Source organism: Gigantopelta aegis, chromosome 15, assembly GCF_016097555.1.
Source record: "Gigantopelta aegis isolate Gae_Host chromosome 15, Gae_host_genome, whole genome shotgun sequence".
NCBI lineage: Eukaryota > Metazoa > Mollusca > Gastropoda > Neomphalida > Peltospiridae > Gigantopelta > Gigantopelta aegis.
In genome coordinates this window covers 20,251,145-20,273,570 of record NC_054713.1, presented here as the reverse complement: position 1 = coordinate 20,273,570, position 22,426 = coordinate 20,251,145, and the positions used below count along the sequence as shown (strand labels likewise).

At 39.9% G+C, this 22,426-nt stretch overlaps 1 protein-coding gene across 3 annotated transcripts in view; it reads left to right on the top strand.

Annotated features, from left to right (window-relative positions):
• The first annotated feature begins 1,046 nt into the window (after nucleotides 1-1,046).
• LOC121390004 (agrin-like) overlaps nucleotides 1,047-22,426 on the top strand; it is a 312,421-nt gene continuing 291,041 nt past the window's right edge. For all 3 annotated transcript variants that reach the window (XM_041521696.1, XM_041521697.1, XM_041521695.1), the window contains exon 1: nucleotides 1,047-1,611. In XM_041521696.1, coding sequence (XP_041377630.1) covers nucleotides 1,155-1,611 — 457 coding nt within the window. In that variant the 5' untranslated portion in view covers nucleotides 1,047-1,154. The remainder of the gene's footprint in view (nucleotides 1,612-22,426) is intronic.

Below are 22,426 nucleotides of genomic sequence, written 5' to 3'. Positions count from 1 at the left end.
CTGTTATATTGTGTTAGGCCTATATTTGAATATCCCCTACTTATTTTGAACATTATATTATTATTGAATTCCAGAATAATCAATCTAAAGGCATGTGGCATCAAAGTTTAGAAACTATGCTATGCATTTTAAACACAATATTTCAGGACCCTTTGGTCATCTGGAAAGTGGGATGTCGCCCAGTGGTAAAGCGCTCGCCTGGTGCGCGGTCGGTCTAGAATCGATTCCCCTCGGTCGGCCCATTGGGCTATTTCTCGTTAGGCTACAGCCAGTGCATCACGACTCGTATATCAAAGGCCGTGGTAGGTCCGTGTGTTACCATTTCTGTGGGATGATGCATATAAAAGACTTGCTACTAAAGGATGACTCCAAAACCCCTACAAACTTATCTGGTCATAGTCTAGACCTCCCCAACCATCCCCGTCTGTGCACACACACACACATATCAAAGGCGGATCTAGGGGGCCCCAGGCCCCCCCCCCCCTAAATTTTGCGATAGTTATAATTTTGTTATATATTAATTTTTGGGGGTTTTTTTTACGATCCCCATCCAAAGTTCCCTTGACATTCCACCTCATGTCACTGCCTTCCCCCACCCCCCTCCAAATTGATTTCTGGATCCGCCACTGCACACTGTTCAAGCCAATTTTCTTTTTTTTTCTTTTTTTTTCTTCAGTATATTGAACATGATTCGACCCCCTTATAAGACCCCCTCTGCGCTGAAAACAATTCCTGCACCCGCGCCTGAATTTCCTGCACATGTAGGCTATACGGTGCATACCCGTAAAGGTTAACACGTAAATGAAACGTGCACGCTACATACGCTTTATTGTCAGTTAACGCTGTGCGTATCACACTCTACAATCAATTATTTCAATCTGATTCATTGATAGTCGCCGGCGAATCGCACTTCGTGATTTATTGATACCGCATAGTCAACGCCCTTTGAGATTTTCGGCAATTGTCGTACCTTTCCGCCGTCACCCGTCTCGCTGATTGCCGAGTACATACATGTATGTTACCGTGGCTGTACCGACAGTGGTAATTTTACATGAGAGGTGTCCGCTCAATGTTATATGGCAACCGCCGCAGAAAGAGGGTCGCTTTGGATGTGAGGGTAGTTTTTATCTCTCCACTAGGGAGTTCTTTCCGACATGGAAGGGGGTAAAATTGTGTGCGTGAGTGTTTTGGGCTGGCTGGTGTTTCTTTCGTCCTTTCAATTTCACACCTGTCGAAAACAAACGGCCTGTCGCGAAGAGACCCTCGAACTTCGAGAGGAACACGCGAATGTCGTTATATCTGGGACCGTTCGGGAAATTATACCTGATTCGAACGGAGATAAAATGTATAAAAGTGGGATCGAAGTTAAGAGAGTTTTTAAAGGTAATTCCATCGTGGATTCCGTGACGAACTTTGAGGACCCCGTGAGCCGTCACAAAATGCTGATGGTGGAGGGATTCGGCGACAGCTCTATATGCGACAGCGAGGTTCGACCGCACGACACAAGGATATTTTTACTAAATAAAGGATCTAACGGTGCATTGAAGCTAAACTCGAGTATTGTGCCAATTACCCTGGTTAATTTGGAATACACAGACGCTTTGGTCAAAGGTGAGTTTTAATAATTACATTATGCACACCTTAACTTTATTATTTATTTATTTATTTACCACCAACACCACCCCAAACCTACTCTGTCGGTCCCCCTTGTACTAGATATTTCGGGGGAATGGTGGTGTCTTTTTGTAACTACATTGTAATAGGAACACTCAGAAAAATATGCATTTCGGAGATATACAGATTTAAAATCGAGATCGGTGGCCTTTAAATGCTCCCCCCCGCCCCCGTTTCCCCCCTCATTGCTACACGTTTCTAAAAATCCTTGTATTAACTTTTTGAAAATGTTTTTCTGAATTGTTATTTGTTGTTTATAACTCCTAATGATAGATGTCTTAAATAAACAGCGCAACATTCCTTAACACAGCAGTAAAAATCTGCATATATATCACCCATGTGCTATGTGGAATATACGACAGACATGTGTACCCGCCTCTCGGCATTTTCCGTTAGCTACATGTAGAAATACCATACAGGTGTTTATTACCATAGCGGTGGGCTTGTTTCTTCTTTTTATTTCAGTCCACCTGGTTTTTGTTTGTCGTATAACACATTTGTGCGTGGCACCTACAAACCTTTGAGTTAATACACTCAAATTCCCACATCAATAATTTTATTTAAGATTTAAAAAAAAAAAATTCTTTAGTTTTATGACATTTGTTTTTAATGTCTAAAGTACTTTGTGTCTTTAGTCTAGTTGACAGTATAATATACATTAGTTATAACAGAAGAGTGTGTAGGAATTTAGGCAGGGGTTTAGACTGGAGAGCGCAGTTTATAGGGGCGGACTGTGTGTGTGTAGAGGGTGGTGGTGGTAAAATATATTGAAAAAAAACGAAAAAACATTTGCTTGAGTACTGGGATGGGTTCGACCCTCGAAGCCTACCCCTTGCAAACATGTCTGTGTAATATATTGGTAATTCGCTTTTACCACAATAAACATTATTATTATCATCATCATCATCATCATTATATTCTCTCGCTCACATTCTCTTTCACACACGCCCGCTTTCTCTTTTTCCTTTGAACATTATTTTTTTTTGCAGTCTCTGATGTTTTTATTACAACAATTTAATTAAGAACATTTACACACAACAAATAAATGTGCCTTCACAATATTGATTTGTCGTGAAAACAGTTATATTGACTTTGGGAGATCTGGGCCAATTAATCAATGCCAGAAGGCAGAACAGTAATTGCAAATTAACTGGTCCACACTCTGCAGTATGAAACAATTACGGTGTGTTGAAAGACAAGCCGACAAGACAGCGTGACATGCGACACGTGGCTTGCGAAACCAGTCGCATTTATTCACGTTAAACGTCAAGTTGCGTATCGCGTGCAATCACGTAATGCCGATGTGGAAATACTGCACTTTCGTATTGTACACTCTCTGTTTTTGTTTACTTAGTATGCGGACAGTTTGTATCCAATGGCTATCCAATGGCAGAAACAAGTTTTATGACTGCTGGAATCTAGACGTTTTTTTGTGTTTTTTTTTTTTATTGTCATGACAATGCATTGTCGGCATTTAAGGTGTATGTAACATACATATTGGGGGGTGGGGGGTGGGGGGTGGAGGGAGAAAGGAGCGGCGGGGATATTTAAAAAAAAGCATAGACACGAAATCAGATTTGGTGATTTTTACTGTTTTATTCATGCATGCTATACAGAACAATCTAGACTTTAATGTGGGTTTATTATTTATTCCATTTTTTTATTTTATATATATAAAGTATTATTATTGTTTTGTTTTTATTAATATCCTATAGTCCTTCACACAGGGAACGCCTTTTGTCATACTGTGGAATTTACTATAAGTTGTTTATTTCTCAGCCGATTTTTTTTTTAATTGAACACAAAAATAGTGGAGGTTTTTGTTATTTCCAAAACACTTCCTTTTCTTCTTGCCTCAAACCAAATTGAAATTATTTACGTAAAACATTTTTTGTACGAGGATCGGACGGACTAAGATTAATAATAAATTTTACATCATAGATTATTTTCATTGTAAAATTACTTAAAGGGACAGATCCTTGTTTTTAAACACTACGGCATGTTTTTCACTATTAGAGCCGTTTATGATCACTGAAATCAAACATGACTTATATTTTATTGTTTATATTATCCATTTTTGTAGAACCGAAGTGTTTCTGGTTATCCTGGTGTTTCTAATACCACAAAATGCATTTTTCATATTTTTAAAAATGCACGTGTCTGAGGAATAATGCTTATGTTTCACTCTGTTGCATCCAAATTTGTTATAGGTTTGTAAATTAACCAAACTTAGTGTCCATTTTTACAGGTTGAAACTAGGGTCTGGATGAAAAATATGCCTTAGTGTGTAAACACTAGGGTCTGTCCCTTTATATTAAAGGACATTCCCGAGTTTGCTGTATTGTAAGATGTTTCTGACTAATAAAATATTTCTACGATTAAACTTACATATTAAATATATTTTCTAGTTTAGAATATTCAATATGTTTCTGGTCGTCTTAATATTTGTAAGAAGCCCAAACTGGATTTTGTCTTCAAATAATTTCGCATGGTACGAAAGAAAAAAAAATTCGAAATAAAATTAAAATTAACCTCGTACAAATATTACAACGATCAAAAACATGTTTAATATACAGCCACTAATATTCTAAACAAGAAAATATATTTAATATGTAAGTATAATCGTAGAAATATTTTATTAGTCCATAACATCTTAAAACATTGCAGCAAACTCAGGAATGTCCCTTTAATATATTTTAATTTTTAAATGTGTATGGAGATCAGCAACTATGACATCGAATCAGTGTATCAAGCATGATATTTAATTCCATTGATTTTTTCCCCCCAATAATCACATCAAAGAGATAGGAGAGGATACTACTATAAACCTTAAAATGGACATTTAATACTGACTGCACAGCAACAGAACTTAATTTATAATTTACCTGTCTTCATTTATCAATTGGGTAGTGAGACCTCCCAAGGTGAAGGGTTATCTACACTCATTAACTGTAGCAACTTCTTATCAGCCTTACAACACACTCCATATCATCCCATTAGACACAGCAATTACAAGTTAACCCTTGGCTTTCTGGATTTTTCTTTTTGTTTAATGGCTGCATGGTTTCATTCTGCTAGAGGTCATTTGGGGTCACAAGTTTATTGCTTGTTAAAGGGACAAACTCTATTTTTTAAACACTACGACATATTTTTCACTATTGGAGCCATTTTTAATAATTTAAGTTACAAGTACTTATATTGTATTATTCAGAATATTCATTTCCGTACACTTGAAGCGGTTCTGGTCATCTAGGTTTTTGTAATACCTCAAAATGCATTTTCCATAATTTTAAAAACATGTTCGTCTGAGAAGTAATGGTTATCGAGACAAGCTCTAGTTATTTTTAGACAGTATTTCCCCATTTAAACATCACTGACTAGCTTCTCTCTAAATGTGTTTGCAGGTTTGTAGATTAACTAATAAACTTAGTGTTCTTTCATTCATTCACCGATAAAATCAAGTTCACATGCTTCTATAGTTAGGCATGCCTTTAATGTAAATAATTCATTCTTTATGGTTTGGTGGGTGGACTGGCTGCGGTCTTAGCGACATGTGACACACCATGTAACAAAAAGACAATTTTATGAAAACGGTGTTACCTTTCCTATATACAGGTAACCAGACCACATTCAAGGAAACTGATCCGCCATTGGTCTGTACAGCAACATCAGATTTATGTTCATTTCACTCCTGTTGTTTCAGTATTTCTGACATATGGGAACCCTTGTAACTTGAAGCTGTCACACTGTAATTCTGAAAATGCCACACAAAAAATACCCCTCCCCCACACCCCACACACCCCAAATCCCCCCTAAAAATTCTTAAAATGCCACAAAAAAACTAAAAATCACTCCTCCCCTTAAAAAAAAAAACAATCTTAAAAACTAATTCTTAAAATGCCAAAAATTAAATACCCCCTGTAGTGGGAAAATAATGTTAACTGGTTTAGCTGCAATATAATTATTCTATTCAGTGGATATATAGACTCATTTTGGAATTTCCCAATCCAACCAGTGCTCTACAACTGGTATATCAAACAGTAAAATATGTACTGTCTTGTCTGTGGTGAAATGATGTTAGACTAGTCTACTTGTTGTTAAATAGTAGTAGGGGATCTTTTATATACTCAACAAAGAAAGTTTAGCAAATATCTTTTATGACATCTAAATTTGCCATGGTTGAATAAACTTAAAAGAAAACCAGGTCCTCCTGTTGTGTTATGGCAAAGGTTGATGAGTTTATGTTGTTTGTAAATGCCACCAGAGATAACTTTAAACACATTTCATAAAATGATATTTCCACCCACTCCTTACAGAAAAACTACTGGTCAACTCAAATATATATAAACAGTGTTTGTTTAGACTCTACTGATATATTAAAGACTAGTTTACATGTGCAAGATAATGACTGTAGGAAATTGTATTTATTACACTGCTGTGGTAAAGATATCCATAGTGAATCAACTTTTAATCAGCTGTCTTGTTTTAGAATACCTGTACAGTAATGCTTAAGCCACTCTCCCGACCGATCTTAAAATTACAATCAAAAGACTTTTTCTGGCAATAAAAGTTTATTTGAAAAAACAACGCAAAAAAACCTTTCAAATCTTTTAATATTAGCTGTTTCATTTTCCACATTCTGTAAGTCATTTTCCATTTTCCACATTCTGTAAGTCATTTTCCACATTCTGTAATATAATTTTCCACATTCTGTAATATCATTTTCCACATTCTATAATATCATTTTCCACATTCTGTAATATCATTTTCCACATTCTGTAATATCATTTTCCACATTCTGTAATATCATTTTCCACATTCTATAATATCATTTTCCACATTCTATAATATCATTTTCCACATTCTGTAAATCAACAAACCCAAGATGAAAAAATAATACCGTAATAATAATAATATAAAAACCCACCAGAAACCTGCAGAATAAATTAACATTCCTTTCATCCATTGATATCTCTATATGTATATTTTTGGGGTGATATGTCGTTAAATTCTCACAGCCCGTCGCAGCTCGGGTTTCCTGTCCAGCTATACGCTCTTGAGCCGGGGTAATATATTCTCCGTGTTGCGGGCCGGAATTCTGAGACAAAACTAAATATATTGTTTGAAAACACCTTTGCATGGCTGACTGACTCGCATCTATCCTGCATTATTCTGCGTTGGTGAGCTGTGAAATTGTTGATTACAGGCAAGGTGTAGATGGTGGGCCAGTGCTTTCCCCGAGCTTTGTGCTCTCGGAGGGTCGAGCGAGCCATTGAGGAAAGCATCTCCCAGTGTCGGGGCTCATGCTGGGAGAGTGGTTTTTAATGTGACACAATCTGGAAGGTTTTAAAAAAATAAAAGAACAACTCTTGGGTGCTGAATCTCTCTACTTATAGTTCAAGTCAAGAGTCACGTCAGTGGAGTGGACTCTGTGGAGTGGACTCGATGGGGCAGTGGTTGAGACATCAAGTTGTTTTTAAAGACATATTGCAGTTGATGCAGTCTCCAGTCTTAAGATCTTGTTGTGCTCTCCCCTCTTTTCTTGTTTCTGTATAATTTACTTCTTTTTTTCTCATCCCATTTCTCTCTCTCTTGGTCTGTCTGCCTATCTGTCTGACTCTGTCTCTACCTGCCTCTTTTTTCTCTCTCTCTCTCTCTCTCTCTCTCTCTCTCTCTCTCTCTCTCTCTCTCCATCCCCTTCCCACTCTCCCTCTTCCTCTCTTTCTCTCTCTGAGTCTCTTGTTTTCCCTCCTGCCCTATGTCTCCCACTCACTCTTTCTCCTCTATATCTGTTTCTCTTTCTCACCTATGTTTTTGTCTATCTCTCTCCCTTTCTTTCCATCCTCTCTCCCATCTCTCCCCTCACCATTCTCTTCCCTGTTTCTCTCTCTCTCCATCCCCTTCCCACTCTCCCTCTTCCTCTCTTTCTCCCTCTGAGTCTCTTGTTTTCCCTCCTGCCCTATGTCTCCCACTCACTCTTTCTCCTCTATATCTGTTTCTCTTTCTCACCTCTGTTTTTGTCTATCTCTCTCCCTTTCTTTCCATCTTCTCTCCCATCTCTCCCCTCACCATTCTCTTCCCTGTTTCTCTCTCTCTCTCTGTCTCTCTGTCTCTCTCTCTCTCTCTCTCTGTCTGTCTGTCTCTCTCTCTCTCTCTCTCTCTCTCTCTGTCTCTCTCTCTCTCTCTCTCTCTCTCTCTCTCTCTCTCTCTCTCTCTCTCTCTCTCTCTCTCTCTCTCTCTCTCCCTCTCCCTCTCCCTCTCCCTCTAACTCTCTCTATACTATTTGTGGTGCACTGGCTGGAACGAGAAATAGCCCAATACCGACAGAGATCTGTCCTAGACAAACTGCACATCAGACGAGTGCTTTACCACTGGGCTAGGCCTCGCCCCCATTAGTGCCATATGCATAAATGTGCAGGATCTGTTTTTTTCCCTATCATGACTGGTACATTATATTAAAGTCCATGGTATGTGCTGTCCTGTTTGTGAAAATGTTCATACAAAAGATCCCTAGGTTTTCTCTGAAGACTACCTGTTACAACTACTCAATGTTTGACATCCAGTAGCTGATGATTAATGAATCAATGTGCTCTAGTGGTGTCATTAAACAACTTTCAAAACTTTAATTTTATAATTTAAAAATAAACTTCCTTTCCTTTCTCGAGAGGAAATGTTTTATTTAACGATGCACTCAGCTCATTTTATTTACGGTTATATGGTGTCAGACATATAGTTAATGACCACACAGATATCGAGGGAGGAAACTTGCTGTCACCACTTCATGGGCTACCGGTACTCTTTGATTAACAGCAAGAGATCTTTTATATGCACCATCCCATAGACAAGATAGCACATACCACAGCCTTTGATGTACCAGTCATACTGCAATGGCTGGAGTGAGAAATAGCCCAATGGGCCTTTCTCGAGATGGACATGTAACAGTAGTAGCTGCTAGGTTAACAATGTGCTGGGGCATCGGTCAATTCTCATTCCGTTTCTTTATATTATATAATCGTATGTCATTGTAATGGCTACGAAGCGTGTTGCCGCTAATTCAACAGGCTGTGTATTGACATTCAGTGTTGCCATATAAAAAAAAAAAATATCCAGTTTAGTTCTAATAACACCTCTGAATTGTAAAATGTCTTCCCACTGGATTACATAATGCAACTATGACGAATCTGAACTGCCAGACTCCCGAGTTGACAGCGATACACACGATGCATGTTAAAATCACATGTCACAGCAAGACGACGAAAAGACCAATTAGCTGTATAAACATACTTGTGTCAGTTAATTTTGTATGTTTGTGCAGTAAAATGTTGGTTATAAGGGTATACTTCAAGAAATTATTTTTGTACAATTAAAAAATGTTGTGTTTGACATTGACATAAAGTTACTCACGGAAATGGGTATAATTCCGGTATATTTCACACGATGTCCGTAATGAGGTTTTACTTATGATTAATGAAAATACAATGTTTATTGCATCATTATAATGATTTTAAATAAGTACCATGCCACCGTTCCTCATTATAGTAAAAAATGAATATTAATTTATAAGATTTATATAAATTTGTCTTTGGTACTTAGGTACACTAACCACAAATGATAATGTAACGCAACCTGTAAGGCTGTAAGTGTAATACTGTAAATGTACTAATTAAATTTTTTATTTCTTGTTCATGTTCTTAACATTTTTGGATAAAATATTATTATTTTTTAAAATATGTATTAAATCATAATAATATTTAAACTTAAAAAAAAAAATGCCAATATCTAAGGTTAAGAAGTATATATGACATTATAAAGTATTCATATAACTTATTGTAATAATGTTTTTTTTAAATCTTGCGATTTTGGGTTAAATTGTGTGAATTTAAAAAATCTCCTGCTTTTTGACAAAATCTCCTGCTTTTTCAACACACACCTCCTGCTTTCTCTTCACTAAAGGTTGACAGGTCTGTATATACCCTAGTGTTAAACCATGTGCACTTAATGTACCACCCACCTTACCCAGCGGTGTGAATTTTCAGTCAGACTTTATATACCCCAGTGTTAAACCATGCACACTTAATGTACCACCCACCTTACCCAGCCACTGGTGTGAATTTTCAGTCTGACTTTCAAGTGTTTGAAAAACAAGCTTTCCCAGAGTTGACCTTTGACCTAAAACACTTTACCTATAGACTGTCGTTATCCGGTGTGGGTGATAATTCAAGAATACAATGTAATTATGTTTGAATTTTCAGATAAGCGCTGGATAAGCTTGTTTACTTTGAACAGAACTAAGATGCATGTACAAGACTTATCTACACCGTTATCTTGTAACATCAAAATATCCTGGAGAGTTAGCTGGTGTTTTCAACTGATTTCGTTTCAGTCCTTTCAGATATGAAGGACGTCCTAGCACATTTTATTTCGCTATGTCGTGTACATGTATATATAACAATTTACAGGGCTCAAACTTTAGAATTTGTCTCCCATAGCAATTTGAGGGGGGGGGGGGGGAGGGGCGAGACGTAGCTCAGTGGTAAAGTGCTCACTTGATGCACAGTCAGTTTGGGATCAATCCCCGTCATTGGGCCCATTGGGCTATTTGTTGCTCCAGCCATGCACCACAACTGGTATATCAAAGGCCATGGTATGTGCTATCCTGTCTATGGGATGGTGCATATAAGAGATCCCTCGCTGCTAATTGAAAAGAGTAGTCAATGTAGTGGTTTCCTCCTTCAATATCTGTGTGGTCCTTAACCATATGTCCGACGCCATATAACCGTAAATAAAATGTGTTGTGCGTCGTTAAATAAAATATTTCCTTCCTTCCCATGACAATTTTTCAAAGGGAATTGCCATGGGTGAAACAGCCCACCAACAGCAATTCTGAGCCTGTCTATGGCAATGTTTTTAAAAAGTAAATCAATGTGACTGAATGGTTATTTTGCTCTATGTAGACATATTTCAAAATGTGCAAATGTTAAATAGTGGCTCCAGTGGTATCCATTTAAGAATTGTCTGTTATTTCTTTTACGTGCATCGGGGTATGAACAAAAACTTCATACTTTATTTTGAATTACCTTTGGTCCATTTATACAATAATGCTCAATAAGATAACCTGCCCATATAAAGTGACATCATCAGATATGATGTTCCCTGACGACGTAATTTTTACGTTCATCTTGAAATGAACAAACTCCCGTTGCTACGTCTGGACCAATGTGATGATGTTAAGTTGTAATCAATGTAATGGAAATTTAATTATTTTACCTTGAGTGCCGTCTGTGATGCTCTCTATCTACAGCAATTTATATCTCAACAACAAGCCCTGAATGTAGCAAGTTTCATGTCAATGACAAGCCCTGAATGTAGCAAGTTTCATGTCAACGACAAGCCCTGAATGTAGCAAGTTTCATGTCAATGACAAGCCCTGAATGTAGCAAGTTTCATGTCCACAAGCCCTGAATGTATCATGTTTCATGTCAACGACAAGCCCTGAATGTATCATGTTTCATGTCAACGACAAGCCCTGAATGTAGCAAGTTTCATGTCAATGACAAGCCCTGAATTTAGCAAGTTTCATGTCAACGACAAGCCCTGAATGTATCATGTTTCATGTCAACGACAAGCCCTGAATGTATCATGTTTCATGTCAACGACAAGCCCTGAATGAAGCAAGTTTCATGTCAACGACAAGCCCTGAATTTAGCAAGTTTCATGTCAACGACAAGCTCTGAATTTAGCAAGTTTCATGTCAACGACAAGCCCTGAATGAAGCAAGTTTCATGTCAACGACAAGCCCTGAATTTAGCAAGTTTCATGTCAACGACAAGCCCTAAATGTAGCAAGTTTCATGTCACAATAATCAAATATTTGATGACCAGTAGCTGATGTTTTTAATAAAACAATGTACTTGAGTGGTATCAAATAAAATAAACCTTTTTTTTTTAGTTGTGGTGGGACAAACTTAAAGGTTTATATAGACTGGATATGGCATGTGTGCAATCCAACCGAAAAAAAAGAGATAAAAATACATTAGTGTTAATGATACTGTCTAGACTGGATGTGGCCAGCCACAGTGACATAATAGTATATGGTGTGTATATATATGCCCAAAACACAAGCCGCAGACACAACAGTTGGACTGCAGGCACACCCCACATCCTTTCTATATAAGCCTTAAAACCACAGACCCTAGTTTCAACTTGTAAAAATGGACACTAAGTCTAGTTAATCTACAAATCTGTAACACATTTGGATAAAGTTACAACAGAGTGAAAAAAGAGTCTGTGATGTTGAAACAGTGAAATAGCCTTAAGACCAGACTACAACTTGACTCCGTAACTTACTTTTCAGACACATTTTTTTTTTTTTTAAATTTGAAAAATGCATTTTGTAATATTAAAAACACCAGGATCACCAGAAATACTTCGGATGTATGAAAATGGATATCTAAACAATACAATCTAAGTAATGTCTGATTTCAATTGTTAAAAATGGTTCTAATAGTGAAAAATACACCGTAGTGTTTAAAAAGTAGGGTCTGTCACTTTAATTTGTTCTGGGTAGTGTATCCTGCAAGTCAACGTACCTCACACGACCACTCTACTACTGGGCTCGTCCCACCCAAATTTGCATAAAATGCACCTCTGGGGAAAAGTTAGCCAATGCAGCTATGCACCAGTTAGACTGACGTCTGCGTTACACAAACAGCCCCCCACGTTCATACATATGAACAGCATGTGTGGTAACGGCAATTGAAGACGGATGTACCTGGTGATACCCTTTTCTGATGAAATGTGATCCCTAGACCACCTCAAATGTAATACTGGACTGAATAATCTATCCAAGGTTATGTGATCTCCATTCTGGATTGGGTTGGGGTTGGTAGGTGGGGGTGAACTTATCATCTATCGGCTATCAGCTGAGCTCCAATTATGATGGGCTAACCACAAGTCGGTCAAAATTGGTTCTGCAATGCTAATAATCAATTACAGAATTTGAATAAAAAGCCTCACTTTCCATGGTGGTGTTCATAATTAACGTACGCTATTTCTCGTTCCAGCCAGTGTTCCACAGCTGATGTAATAAAAGCCATGGTATGTACTATCCTGTGTGGGATGGTGCATATAAAAGATCCCTTGCTGCTACTCGAAAAGAGTAGCCCATGAAGTGGCGACAGCGGGTTTCCTCCCTCAATATCTATGTGGTCCTTAACCATATGTCTAATGCCATATAACCATAAATAAAGTGTGTTGAATGCGTTGTTAAATAAAACATTTTCTTCACAATTACCGTACTGTCCTTGTAACACGGCCAAACATTGTTTTTGGCATTATATGCCTGGGTTAAAGCTGCGATCTCGAGAATAATGTTTTGTTATGTATCCATTTTTAGTGATTTCCCTAGAAATTTGGCAAGGCATGGTAGACCAAACACTTTTGGGGTATTTTCACCATTTTCGGGGCACTTGTATTTCATTAAAAATAGACAAAAATTAATTGAAATAAACATTAATGTAATTTATGTGCTTAATAAATGAATGGCAAAAGATATAAAAGGCATATTTTATTGACTAATAATACCTTTTTGGGTGTTATTAAAGGCAATTTTAGAATTTATTACTGAAAAAGGCTTGTTTAATCTCAGGGCAGCATGGTGCTGATTAAGGCAAGATGGCACTAGACTACTGAGGCATGGTGGTGCACCATGCTAACACAAGCTAAGGAAAACACTACTGATTTAGAATGATGTGTTTTTCCCTAAATATTTGAAGAAATCTGACACTGAAGTCCTAGAGGAAACCTGCTACATTTTTCAATTAGCAGCAAGGGATCTTTTATATGCACTTTCCCACAGACAGGACAGCACATGCCATGGCTTGTTATATACTAGTCGTAGGGCACTGGTTGTAACATACGGCATTACAAAACACGGAAGAAGATTTGTTTTTCAGTAGAGCACACTATTGGGGTGCTTAGGTCATAGTGCCCCATGACTAAGTCTATCAAGGCTATATGGTATGTGCTGTTCTGTTTATGGGAAAGTACATATGAAAGATCCCTTGTCACTAAAGGAAAACTGTAGTAGATTTCTTCTTGGATTGTATATCAGTATTGTCAAATATTTGACATCCAGTAGCCGATGATTAACTAATCAATGTGCTTGCTACATAGGCTACTCATACTAAATAGTTGCAGTGGATTTTTACAGTGTATGCAATTCCAGCAGACAGGACAGCATATACCATAACCTTTGTTATATTAGTTGTGGAGTAATGGATGAGGGGGGAGCCTAATAAATCTTTCATTGGCTATTGGATTTCAAACATTTAGTAATTTTTTTATATACAGTCAGAGAGGAAACCCGGTACATTTTTCCATTAGTAGCAAGGGATCTTTTATGTGCACTGTCCCACAGGATAGCACATACCACAACCTTTGATATACCTGTCATGGTGCACTGGCTAGAATGAGAAATAGCCCAATGGGCTCATCAACAGGAATTGATCTTAGATAGCACATACCACAACCTTTGATATACCTGTCATGATGCACTGGCTAAAATGAGAAATAGCCCAATGGGCTTATCAACAGGGATTGATCTTAGATTGGACCACACATACAGCGAGTGCTTTAGCACTGGGCTATATATCCCACCCTGCACTAGAGGCATTGCTCGACTACAATAGAAAAACAACGTCATGCAAATACAGCATTAGACTAAGGGTTTTTCAATTATTTGTTTTCACAATAGTTGCCAACTTCACATGCGTGTGTGAAAACGTAAATTGCAAATGTCAAGCCATTACGTAGCATTGTGTGATCACTGTGTGTTTGTTATCTGTAAACCTTGCAACAGACCGAGAGACAAAAGTAGCAGTCTGGTCTTTCTGCTCATTCCTTGCTTGACTGAGAAAATGTGAAAAGTCCATTAAGTCTGATTTGATAACAAATAACTAGCAGTTAAACCTGTCTGGGTCAATTGGAATCAAAGTAAACAATATGTTTTATTGATATTCCATTAATGGTACTAAAAGAAATATTTGTTTGACTTCCCAGGAGCTGGGGGCGAGATATAACTCTCTGAAAAAGTGCTCGGCTGATATGGTTAAAAATATCTTTGTTGTGTTGTTAAATAAAAGGGGTGGGACGTAGCCCAGTGGTAAAATGTTCACTTGATGCGCGGTCAGTCTAGGATCGATCCCCGTTGGTAGACCCATTGGGCTATTTCTCATTCCAGCCAATGCTCCACAACTGGTGTAACAATGGCTGTGGTATGTACTATCCTGTCTGGGATGGTGCATATAAAAGATCCCTTGTAGCTAATCAAAAAGAGTAGCCCATGAAGTGGTGACAGCGGGTTTCCTCTCTCAATATCTGTGTGGTCCTTAACCAATGTCTTGACACCATTAAACCATAAATAAAATGTGTTGAGTGTGTCATTAAATAAAACATTTCCTTCCTTCCTTCCGTTTGTTAAATAAAACATACTTTAACTTAAACTTTGATTACATTACATAAGAAGCATGGTGTGCATTTTGAGAGGCACTACCGATCACAGCGATGTCATGGTTAAGCCATCGGACATAAGGCTGGTAGGTACTGGGTTCGCAGCCCGGTACCGGTTACCACCCAGAGCAAGTTTTAACGACTCGATGGGTAGGTGTAAGACCACTACACCCTCTTCTCTCTCACTAACCACTAACAACTAACCCACTGTCCTGGACAGACAGCCCAGATAGTTGAGGGGTGTGTGCCCAGGACAGCATGCTTGAACCTAAATTGGATATAAGCACAAAAATAAGTTGAAATGAAATGAGAGGCGCTTGCTATTTGCTCCCTCACAGTTTCAGGCCAAGTAATGGCCATTAAAGTTCAGAAGTTAACAAGACCACTATAAATCACTGAGGGAGAACAATGGAGTTTTTTTTAAAATCTAATTATGTTTTCGACTTTTTTTTTTTTTTTTTTTTTTGTCAGATGTAATTTATTGTGACATGTTTTGTTTTCTTCACATGTTGGGCCATTAAGTAATACAGTTCATTACCCAGTATTACACTTACGGTAAATATGTCTAATTAAAATGTGGTGATCTTTTCAACCATTAGTTTTCTCCATAAATTTAAAAACATAGATTATACATGACACTGTATATTTAGACTGAATGTTGATATGTATCACAGTTTCAGAATTGATCACATTTCTTTGTCCATTTGTCCATGCATCTGTCTGTTGATCTCTGTCCATTCATACTTACATCCATTCATTTGTCTGTCCATCCATCCATCCATTTTTTCATCCATTCATCTTTTTGTCTTTCCGTTCATTCATCCATCCATCAATCTTTTTGTCCATCCATCCATCTATCTTCCTTCATCCATCTTTTTGTCCATCCATGCATCTATCTTCCTTCATCCATCTAATTATTCATCCATCCATCTATCTTCCTTCATCCATCTTTTTGTCCATCCATCCATCTATCTTCCTTCATCCATCTTTTTGTCCATCCATCCATCTATCTTCCTTCATCCATCTTTTTATCCATCCATCTATCTTCCTTCATCCATCTTTTTGTCCATCCATCCATCTATCTTCCTTCATCCATCTTTTTGTCCATCCATCCATCTATCTTCCTTCATCCATCTTTTTGTCCATCCATCCATCTATCTTCCTTCATCCATCTAATTATCCATCCATCCATCTATCTTCCTTCATCCATCTTTTTGTCCATCCATCCATCTATCTTCCTTCATCCATCTTTTTATCCATCCATCCATCTATCTTCCTTCATCCATCTTTTTGTCCATCCATCCATCTATCTTCCTTCATCCATCTTTTTGTCCATCCATCCATCTATCTTCCTTCATCCATCTAATTATCCATCCATCCATCTATCTTCCTTCATCCATCTTTTTGTCCATCCATCCATCTATTTTCCTTCATCCATCTTTTTGTCCATCCATCCATCTTCCTTCATTCATCTTTTTGTCCATCCATCCATCAATCCATCCATCCATCAAAACCACACACCTACCCATCCATTAATCCATTCACCCATCCCATCCATCCATCAATCCATCCATCCACTCATCCACTTATCCATCTGTCCAATACCCATCCATCCACCCACCCACCCATCTAACCATCCATTACATTCAAATTGAATGATTTAAATTGTAATTCTGTTACTGGTATCAATCTGTATAATAACAGGGTTTAAAATTAAATCATGAAATACAAAGATATATGACACATTTGCAGAATTTTGGAACAGTCCTGCAGAAATATATTGTATATTTTTATGACCTGATTTTCTCAAACCAAATACCGTAAATTATAATAAGATTTATGGCACTTGGTTAAGTACGTCTTGGCAAACATGTGCTAGTACCTAGGGCTTGTTTTAAAGTGACACAGAAGGCTAAGTGATGTTTGAAGGTAATTTCGGAGTGATCAGGCCTGAAATCCAGTCACAAAGAGCTAGGCCCTCCAGGTAGGTTTTACTTATCGGTGCTCTCTGCTCTCCTGTGTTCCCAATTAGGTCAGGTCAGGTCAGAGTGTTTAACATGCACATTCAGGAACCAGCTGTTATAACGCACGCCTGTCCTGGGCACAGGTGCCAGTCTCGGGATTGGAGGGGGGAGCTGCACCTCCACCAGCAGTCCGAGAACAGGGAAAGGGGTGGATTGGAGGGGGGATGGCCTTTGGAAGGTTCAAGGGACCACCAGCATGGTGCGGTTTTCTATGAAGGAAGTTGGGACCGGGGTCGGTAACAGAAAATAAAAAGGGAGCTACATTTTGTGCTATGAAATTTGGAATATGCCTGTAGGATTAAACCTAAAAGGTGTTGTGTGGTTTTCTAGGTTGAAGGAAGTCCTTAAAAGGGCCATCTGTTAATCGTTTTGAACCCAGTCCGTCAGCAATTGTTCACAGTTAAAAGGGGAGCTACATTTATTTATGTTTTTGAACTTGAGTATGCTGAGAGAAGCATGTTAAGTGCGGGACCTAGCCCTGTGTTGAGAGTGCTACCTAGGTTGCCCATAGTGGTCCTTAAAAGGGCCTGATCTGTTCAGATCGTGGCATGAAACCCAGACGTAGCCTCGTAGTAAATTGTGTACTATGTTCACAGTGGTAGAGTGTGGACCATATATTTATGGTATGTACGGTTCTGTACTTTAAGGGGCGGGATGTAGCCCTGTGGTAAAGTGTGGGACATAGCCCTGTGGTAAAGTGTGGGACATAGCCCTGTGGTAAAGTGTGGTTGGTCTAGGATTAATTCCACTGGGCTATTTATTGTTCCAGCCATTGCACCACATCTGGTATATCAAAGGCTGGGGTATATGCTGTCCTGTCCCACAGACAGGACAGCACATACCACGGTCTTTGATATACCAGTTATGGTGTACAGGATGAAACGAGAAATAGCCCAATAGGCCCACCAACGGAGGTCAATCCTAGACCGACCGTGCATCAGGGGAGCTGTTTACCACCAGGCTACGTCCCACTTTACCACTAGACTATGTCCCACTTTACCACTAGACTATGTCCCACTTTACCACCAGGCTACGTCCCACTTTACCACTAGGCTACGTCCCACTTTACCACCAGGCTACGTCCCACTTTACCACTAGACTATGTCCCACTTTACCACCAGGCTACATCCCACTTTACCACCAGGCTATGTCCCACTTTACCACTAGGCTACGTCCCACTTTACCACCAGGCTACGTCCCACTTTACCACCAGGCTACGTCCCACTTTACCACTAGGCTACGTCCCACTTTACCACTAGGCTACGTCCCACTTTACCACTAGGCTACGTCCCACTTTACCACCACTTTACCACCAGGCTACGTCCCACTTTACCACTAGGCTATGTCCCACTTTACCACTAGGCTATGTCCCACTTTACCACCAGGCTATGTCCCACTTTACCACCAGGCTACGTCCCACTTTACCACCAGGCTACGTCCCACTTTACCACTAGGCTATGTCCCACTTTACCACCAGGCTACGTCCCACTTTACCACCAGGCTACGTCCCACTTTACCACTACTTTACCACCAGGCTACGTCCCACTTTACCACTACGTCCCACTTTACCACCAGGCTATGTCCCACTTTACCACCAGGCTACGTCCCACTTTACCACTAGGCTACGTCCCACTTTACCACCAGGCTACGTCCCACTTTACCACTAGGCTATGTCCCACTTTACCACCAGGCTATGTCCCACTTTACCACCAGGCTACGTCCCACTTTACCACCAGGCTATGTCCCACTTTACCACCAGGCTACGTCCCACTTTACCACTAGGCTATGTCCCACTTTACCACCAGGCTACGTCCCACTTTACCACCAGGCTATGTCCCACTTTACCACCAGGCTACGTCCCACTTTACCACTAGGCTACGTCCCACTTTACCACTAGGCTACGTCCCACTTTACCACTAGGCTATGTCCCACTTTACCACCAGGCTACGTCCCACTTTACCACCAGGCTATGTCCCACTTTACCACCAGGCTACGTCCCACTTTACCACTAGGCTATGTCCCACTTTACCACTAGGCTACGTCCCACTTTACCACCAGGCTATGTCCCACTTTACCACCAGGCTACATCCCACTTTACCACTAGACTAGTCCCACTTTACCACCAGGCTATGTCCCACTTTACCACCAGGCTACGTCCCACTTTACCACCAGGCTACGTCCCACTTTACCACCAGGCTACGTCCCACTTTACCACTAGGCTATGTCCCACTTTACCACCAGGCTACGTCCCACTTTACCACTAGGCTATGTCCCACTTTACCACCAGGCTACGTCCCACTTTACCACCAGGCTATGTCCCACTTTACCACTAGGCTACGTCCCACTTTACCACCAGGCTACGTCCCACTTTACCACCAGGCTACGTCCCACTTTACCACCAGGCTACGTCCCACTTTACCACCAGGCTACGTCCCACTTTACCACCAGGCTACGTCCCACTTTACCACTAGGCTACGTCCCACTTTACCACTAGGCTACGTCCCACTTTACCACCAGGCTACGTCCCACTTTACCACCAGGCTACGTCCCACTTTACCACCAGGCTACGTCCCACTTTACCACCAGACTACGTCCCACTTTACCACTAGGCTATGTCCCACTTTACCACTAGGCTACGTCCCACTTTACCACCAGGCTACGTCCCACTTTACCACCAGGCTACGTCCCACTTTACCACTAGGCTACGTCCCACTTTACCACTAGGCTATGTCCCACTTTACCACTAGACTACGTCCCACTTTACCACTAGACTATGTCCCACTTTACCACTAGGCTATGTCCCACTTTACCACCAGGCTATGTCCCACTTTACCACCAGGCTACGTCCCACTTTACCACTAGGCTATGTCCCACTTTACCACCAGGCTACGTCCCACTTTACCACTAGGCTATGTCCCACTTTACCACTAGACTATGTCCCACTTTACCACTAGGCTATGTCCCACTTTACCACTAGGCTATGTCCCACTTTACCACCAGGCTACATCCCACTTTACCACTAGTCCCACTTTACCACTACGTCCCACTTTACCACCAGGCTATGTCCCACTTTACCACCAGGCTACGTCCCACTTTACCACTAGGCTATGTCCCACTTTACCACCAGGCTACGTCCCACTTTACCACTAGGCTATGTCCCACTTTACCACTAGACTATGTCCCACTTTACCACCAGGCTACGTCCCACTTTACCACTAGGCTATGCCCCACTTTACCACTAGGCTACGTCCCAGTCCCCCCCCCCCCCCCCCCCCCCCCCACAACATGTAAAAATGTATAATATACATTTAAAAAAAGAGTAAACCATACTTTGGTCAGCAGTACTGGACATTAATGTATTGTGGTCAGTGTTGCACACAACCTTTTGCTTTGATGTAGTTTCTCTATTAGAATAACTTCTATTTGAAGTGGGAAAATGTTTTGTGAGTTATCTACCCTTAAGCCAGAGCACTACCTCATTTTGCTGTTATGCAAGTGGCAGCATTATCACATACACAGTTGTTATCATTTCGTAATAAAAATATTAAATAACTTTAAACATATATGTTTTCCTCAATCATTTTAAAAGGCATTTCTCAATTTTTTTTAATTTTTTTAAAAATAAAACTATAATTATTTCCTAAACTGGTCTTTATTAAGCTGTTAAAGATAGTACCGGCAATGATCATATGGTGTCTATACTCGTAGAAAAAAACTGCAAAAGTAAATATCAAATATCAGTAATGATATGTATGCTTTCTCCCACCACTTCAAAATTCTCTTCATTTACCCTGTTAATGACTGAACAGTTATGTCAGTTATTTTGTGGGAACACCAGTTGATTTTATTGGCAGTCATGGGAATATTAAATTTGTCAAATACAACAGAATGATTGGAACTCCAATGTTGTGTAACATGTCCATTAGCTTATAATGCAGGACGCTGCTTTATTCAAAGTATCTCCCAAAATAATGTCATTAATCTATAACGACATGAGAATGTTGTAGTGTAAAATGCAGCCACGGCAGACGTCACAATAGGGAATCAAAAGTTCTCCTTGCGGGTCTGTTTTGACAGGCCGGGTTGGGAGAGTTTTAAAATGTGTCAAATATTTTCAAATTCCTAGTGTCAACCTGATGATGCAGGTGATGACAACCGTATAATAAGCACCTGTCATAGTGACGTGAAAGTGACGGTTCTATCGGGGTGCAGAATTGGAAAATGTTTCTCCAGTCTGCTAAACCAGTACCAACAGACCCATAGGAATGTTGAAGGTGGGTGTGTGTGCAAGGGAAGCCTGTGCCCCAACTCATTGGGTTATTTTACATTCCAGCCAGTGAACATTCACAACTAATGAAACAAAGGTCATGGTATGTACTATCCTGTCTAGGATGCTGTTATAAAAAAATACCTTGCTGTTAATCGGAAAGAGAAGTCCATTGCTTGGTGGTGGCAGCAGGTTTCAGGTCTCATTATCAGTTAGAACCTTAACCATATGTCCAGTGCCATATAACCATAAATAAAATGTGTTGAGTGCACATGTTCTTAAATATTTCTTCCTTCCTTGTTTTTTAACATTCATTGAGATAAATGTTCCCAAGACATGTAACTCCGTGGAATTCTTGCCAAACTGCAAAAGTGACAAAAACTCTCTTAAACTGAGATCTGGTACATGTGAGGTATTGTACTTTCTACACCTCTGTAATCCCCGGAGATTGCACACACTCACACAGACATGGTGCACTGGCTGAAACGAGAAATAGCCTAATGGGCCCACCAGCGGGGATTGATCCCACACAACCGCGCATCGAGCAAGCACTAGCTGTACCACTGGGCTGCGTCCCGCCCCAGAGGTTGTATGAGGTTGCACGTACTCACACAAACAGGGTAGTACATACCACAGCCTTTGATATACCAGTCATGGTGCACTGGCTTGAACGAGGTTGTAAGAGGTTGCACGCACTCACAAACAGGGTAGTACATACCACAGCCTTTGATATACCAGTCGTGGTACACTGGCTTGAACGAAGTTGTACGAGGTTGCACGCACTCACACACACAGGGTAGTACATACCACAGCCTTTGATATACCAGTCATGGTACACTGGCTTGAACGAGGTTGTACACGGTTGCACACACTCGCACAGACAGGGTAGTACATACCACAGCCTTTGATATACCAGTCGTGGTGCACTGGCTTGAACAAGGTTGTACACAGTT